This window comes from Cebus imitator, unplaced genomic scaffold (genome assembly GCF_001604975.1).
Source record: "Cebus imitator isolate Cc_AM_T3 unplaced genomic scaffold, Cebus_imitator-1.0 Scaffold273, whole genome shotgun sequence".
Lineage (NCBI taxonomy): Eukaryota > Metazoa > Chordata > Mammalia > Primates > Cebidae > Cebus > Cebus imitator.
Genome location: NW_016107588.1, coordinates 993,718 through 999,720, shown reverse-complemented (window position 1 = coordinate 999,720; position 6,003 = coordinate 993,718). Strand labels below are relative to the sequence as shown.

The following is a 6,003-nucleotide window of genomic DNA, read 5'->3' as shown; positions in this document are numbered from 1 at the left end:
GGGGTTGAGGTGCCATGGTGAGGACTCAGGTGCCCACTGGGGTTCATGGCTGGGGAACACATAGAGGGCCACCCACAGGAAGGGGATGATCCAGTGCCCACTGGGTTGCCATATGGCAGTCATTGTGAGGCTCAGGGTGCATCTGACCCCTACCTGTCAGCTGGGAAAGTCACCTGGGGCAGCTTCCACTTCGCTCATCACCTGCCCCGCTCTGCATGGGGCCGGCCACACCTGCCACAGAGCAACAACTGCATTTGTCACAGGCCTGTCTGGCGCTCACCTCAAGCAGCCACCAGGGCAGGCAGGTGACAGGCGTATTTGTTCGGACAAGGAGCCTGTGGCCCAGGATGGTGGCATGACTTGCACTGGTGCCTGGTTGGTTGGTTGGTTGGTTGGTTGGAACCATGCCCCAGTTTTCCCACAGACCCGGGGCCGGAGCGTCCTGGTCCCTGTGCTATCCAGGGGTGAGATACAGACTCTTGACTCTGCAAGCAGCAACAGGGGTGGGGTCCACTCCAAGTACTTGAACACTGGCCGTTGCTGGCTGAAGGTGATGCTTTGTAGTCCCCAAATCCCTCTTGTGAATAGGTGTGGAGAGAGCCTAGGTAAGTAACTAGGCTGGAGCAGCTGTCGCTGGGCCATGGCCCCTCCAAGCTCTGGTGGAGACAGCAGTTCTTCCTGGGGCTGGGAGAAGCCAGTGGGCCTCTCCGCACGGGTGTTGCTGGGCAGCTGCATGTGGACAGGAGGCTTTGCTGCATCTCCATGGTGAGCCCCACTCAGCCGTCCACCCCTCCCTGTCCCATATCCATCAATCACACTTGGCTCCCTGGCCTCTGGGCTGGACATGGACCTATGGATGGTGCTGAGCCCTGCCATCGGGCGCCCCCTCCACTGGGCAGGGCTGCTGATTTGATGTGGTGGCAGCTGCCATGAGGATGGAGTGCCAGAAGGCTTTGCTGCATGTGATGGTTATTTCTGAGGATGATGATGAGAACTCCTGGGCAGTGAATTTCCGGATGAACAGTCTTCATCTGCATAAGGATGTTCAGGTGGCCCAGGGTGCCGGGTTTTGAGTTCCCTAGGGGAGCTGTGCTGCTTTTCTAGCTGTCGTAGAGGACTTGGTCAGGAGTTCTCAGTCATGCTTGGGGACCCTTAGGAACTGCTCATCACTAACTCTGACCTTTCCCTTCACAGAGGGTCTCAACGCAGACTACATGAAGGGGGAGAATCTGGAAGCTGTGGTGTGTGAGGAGCCCCAAGGTGAGGACTTCATAGTCACTGTCCCTTACTGATGCTTTCCTAGTTGGCCCCCAGCACTGAGCAGAACTATGCTAGAAAAGCGGGGAAGCACAGAGGCATCTGCTTCTAGAATGTCCAGCCAGAGCAAAAGCCTGCCCTGATCAGCCTGCTTCCCAGTTTCATGAGCCCAGGGTTGCTGGGGTGACAGCCAGGGCCATCTGCTGCCATGTCTGTGACTTCTGGGCATTGCTGCTGCTCAGCCTCTGCCCTTGATTCATCTGAGCCAGAGCCCCTGGCACCTCTGCTCCCCATCAGCAAAAACACATGCATTCTGAACAGAGCCATGGGGAAGCTTTTAACCTAGACCTAGAACTTTTCCCTGTGCAAATTGCGACAGGCAAGAGGGAACTTGGCTCAAGCCCAGACCCTATTATCAACACCTAGGCCCCGCCCTCCCCCTTCAGTGGTCAACCAACACTTCCAGGATTCAGGAGCTGTTGGCAGTGTGAGGTGGCATAAGGTCAGGTCACAGGCCTAGAGTGCCCAACTGCTCAACGCACATATGACCTGTGGCCATAGGATGCCAATGAGGAGGTCCAGAAGGGCTTGCTGAGCTCAGGGAGCCACGGCCTGGCGGTGCAGGCAGGAGACTGGGACAGCTCAGGCGAGTGTTGCGACTGAAACTACAGTGCAGCAGCCACGAGGACGGGACCCAGGAGAGCAGGAGAGGCTCAGCCTGTGTGGTGTGTACTGGGGAACCAGGCGCCCTATAGCACTGCTTAAGATGGGTGGCATTGTGGCACCAAATGAACTAAAACAGTTCAAATGTGGAAAAATGGATTCCATGGTCGCATCCACGATCGTGAGCTTTGCCACGGTTAGCCACATGAGGCCAGCCTGTGTGGGCAGGTACTGGGTTGAGCACTTTATTTAAAACAGTTCTTCCAGCGGTGCCGGCAGGAGCATGCTCATTTTTTAGGTGAGGAGATGGAGGCTGAGCTGTTTCCAGGGCCTGTCCCGCTTCCTCTTTCTCACCCCTTGACCCGCCCCAAACTGCTCTTAGTCTCAGGATACTCCTGGCTGGAGACAGGGAGTGGTGCGGGAAGGTTGTGCAGGGACGGCTAAGCAGTCCCCCATGAGATACACAGGGAAACCCAGTTCTGTTCCCAGCAGGGGCTTGCTGCTGTTTGCTGCTACTGTGCAGGACAGAGCAGAATTCCTTTTGACTGGCCTCTTCTTCCCTTAGTGAAATACTCTGCACTGCACATACAGTCTGCAGAGCCGCCGCCGCCTGAACCAGCCCGGATCTGAGAGCCCCGTGCAGCTGCAGGCATGCACATGGTGCCACCGCTTGTCACCCAGCTCCCCCCTACCCCCCGTCATTTGGACTCACAGCTGCTGTGCTGCTCTGTGTCATCGGCTCCTTCTTGGTCTGAGTTTTCTGGATGAGCTCTGGGTGTTTGTGAGTTTGGTTTCTCTGCCTGGCCACAGGTACTCAGACTTGCTGCCAAAATTCAAGAGCCAACTCTGGTAGAAAGCCAGCACCAGGCCTTGGGAGCTGCTGGGTCACCGACTCCCAAAGCCAGCCTGCCTCCAGCTTCATTGAGCACAGAATGTGGGGGCCAAGGTGATGCTGGGGCCTGTTGACATTTATGCTTAGGGGACAAGAGTTTGAACCCTACACCGTGGAGTGGCTGATTGTGGCCGGTTTCTGCCGATAGGCAGCCCCTGGCGGTGACCTCAAGCAGCTGCAAGTAGGGAGCTCAGCCTGCACCTAATTCCCTTGGACCCCTGCAAAGAGTGAATGAGTCAGCACCAAGTAACACCACACACGCGCAGCACCCAGGACGATGGGTTCATTTCAGTCTTCCCAATCGCAGGTTTTACGTCGCTGGGCTTCCAGAGAGCCAGTCCAAGTGGAGGCTTTCAGTTATTTAAGTGCAAACATGTATCTCATGATAGTCCTGCCCTGAGTTTAGGAATCTTCTGGATAAGTGTGAAGCTATGATTTGTAGGCCTGTTTCCCATCTGATTCCATAGGGGACTGACCTGACATGACAAAGGTCTTTAGGAATCATTTCTGCATTGGAGATGACTTTTATCCTGTGTTGGGAAGAGGTGCTCACCCTCTACCCTGTATTTATTCCCATTTTGATAGCAAGAGCTACGGATGTCAAGAATGAGCATCAAAGCCAGAAGCATGCTTGGTGTTTGCTGAAAAATGTAACTGGGGGCAGGTAGGGAGGGGAGGAGAGGGGAAGAGACACTTGCTTGGTTTAGTGAAACACACGTGACTTTGTAGCTCCATGTCAGCCTACTTGTCTGTTCTGAGGGAGAGCGCATGGGGGCTGGTGCTCACCATGGCAAACACAGGAACCGCATGCCCAGCCCCTCAACTGGCACGGAGCTGCCAGGTTTGAGCTGGTGTAGAGCTGGCTTCCTGGAATGTTTCTTTGGCCCACAGGTGGTTCTGTCCCATTGAACTCTGCTGTCAGAGGCTCACAGGACAGAACCACATGCTAGGGTCTAGGGCCCCTGTCTACTGATAACCAGTTTGCCATGTCAGAAAGCACTTGTGAAAGCAGAATATGAGTCACCAGACAGGCAAGATCTTACAAAACTTACGAGCCTGTTTGGTCTGCATGATGGCCCCACGCATTTCATAGGCTGCCCACTGAGTGGGAGGGGCCAACTCCAACTTCTGAAGGAAACCACTGGAATCTGCACCCCACATGCATCTGTTGAATCCTTCCCTCGTGTTGAAAACATGCCTGTGGTGGAGGGTGGTCAGCTGTGGCACTGTCTCAAAGCTGCCTTGTGAGGCCATTCCCAGCACGTGCCTGTGGGCTCAACACCCCTTTTCCTGCTCAGCCCTTTAATCTCAACAGACCCGGACTGTGTGGCTGAAGGGGGGCCTGTAGCACTGCAGAAACGCCTCAGCATGATACCATGAAGGAAAGAAACCTCGGCCTGGTCTCGAGAAGCTCCCCATGTTTCAGGAAGTTAGGAAGGAAGGAGTGGCTTGCAGGATTGGCCAGATTGTGAATTTTGTTAGACTTGTCCTCCCTGGCACCAAGTACATCAAGAGCTGATGGCCCCACCCTCTGACCGATGCTGGGCTACAGGTGGCTACGGAGGATTTTTGCATGCATGGCCTGTCACCATCTGGACAGCGTGACCTCAGGGGTTGTCTACCTTACCTTTATGGCAATGCCTATCGAATGGCAAAGTCTTCGAAATCCTATGGCTGCGAAGTAGAATACGTGCTGTCTGTGAAACCGTGTTTGTGACAGCACTGACTTCAGTTGCCAGAGACCCATTTTGCTCTCCCTTACCTAGCTGGGTGCTATCTGCACAAAGCCTGGAGCCTGGCACTCAGGCCCACCACTGTCAGCTGCTGGACATGCCTGGAAGACCCCTCAGCCTCCGACTGCAGAACATTCATTTCAGGAGCTTCTTCCCATGGCATCTTATGACACTTGCTCCACACTGTCACCTGCAGAAGCCTGGCGGGCTCTTGGCACATGTGTGTATCTGATGGTTGCACTGGCCAGCATGTGCCTGTCCCGAGTAAGAGGGGAGACACAGTGGACTGGAAGGACCAATTGAAACTGGCCAATCTGTATCAACTTAATTTGGCGGAGAAAATTTGTAACAACTCTGAGCGCATGCTGAGTGAAGTCAGCTCAAGGAAAGATCGAGATGGGGGGAGGAGGTGTGGGTGGCTTCTGGAGTGGGACCCAGAGGGGAGCCTCTGGGACGGTGGCTGGGGCTCAGTGCTGAGGAAGACATGGAGAGTGATGTGAGAACCCCTGTACATCTGCGCATGTGCTTGTGTCCAGGTGTGAATTGTAAACTGTCTAGTGTTTGCATTAAATAAAATGGCACCTACCAGATCCTCATCTTCTGATGGTGTTAAGGCGCATCCTTGGTCAAGTGTTGCTACTTTTCCCTAAAGCAATTTATGATGTGGAGCTGATCTCATCATCATTCTCCCTGTGCAGTATTTCTCTAGAAGGTTAGAATTCTTGCATTTACCCCCCCTCAATGACTAGCTCAGTGTCAGGACTTTGAAGGGTGGGCCTCCCTCACTGATCAAGAAGCTGAGGCTAGCGGATGTGGAGCAGCCAATGTCCTGGGATTAGAGAGGGCAGAGGCAGGAGCAGAGTGCTCTGGGGCTGCTTCCAGTGAACATGGGTTGCCCAGTCCGGGGCTGCCCAGGTAAGGTCTGGAAGCAGCAGAGAGCCAGGCTCGCAAATCCCAAGGCTACTGCTCTGCCGCCTTCAGAGCAGGCCGGTAACCAGTGGAGGTTCCAGTTCTGTGCAGTTGTTTGAACCAGAAAGCTGAGTGAGAAAGGGGCCCTGCACTTCATCACTTGTTGCAACCTTGTGGAGAGTGGCCTGTTTGGGATAAAGTATGTCCTTGTCATCAACTCGCATCTTGGCTTCAAACTGAGAAGACATTTCAGTTCAGGGCATTTCAGCATGAAAACAAGATGCAGGCCGGGTGCGGTGGCTCACGCCTGTAATCCCAGCACTTTGGGAGGCCGAGGCAGGTGGATCGCGAGGTCAAGAGATCGAGACCATCCTGGTCAACATGGTGAAACCCCATCTCTACTAAAAATACAAAACATTAGCTGGACGTGGTGGCGCGCGCCTGTAATCCCAGCTACTCAGGAGGCTGAGGCAGGAGAATTGCTTGAACCCAGGAGGCAGAGGTTGCGGTGAGCTGAGATCGCGCCATTGCACTCCAGCCTGGGTAACA

The 6,003-nt window shown here is 54.5% G+C and overlaps 1 protein-coding gene across 1 annotated transcript in view; it reads left to right on the top strand.

Annotated features, from left to right (window-relative positions):
* Positions 1-5,143, top strand: part of CD99L2 (CD99 molecule like 2) — a 109,956-nt gene extending 104,813 nt beyond the window's left edge. Inside the window, exons 11-12 of the mRNA XM_017500910.2 lie at positions 1,195-1,260; positions 2,486-5,143. Of these exons, the coding sequence (XP_017356399.1) occupies positions 1,195-1,260; positions 2,486-2,550 (131 nt within the window). The 3' untranslated portion in view covers positions 2,551-5,143. The remainder of the gene's footprint in view (positions 1-1,194; positions 1,261-2,485) is intronic.
* Positions 5,144-6,003: the final 860 nt, after the last annotated feature.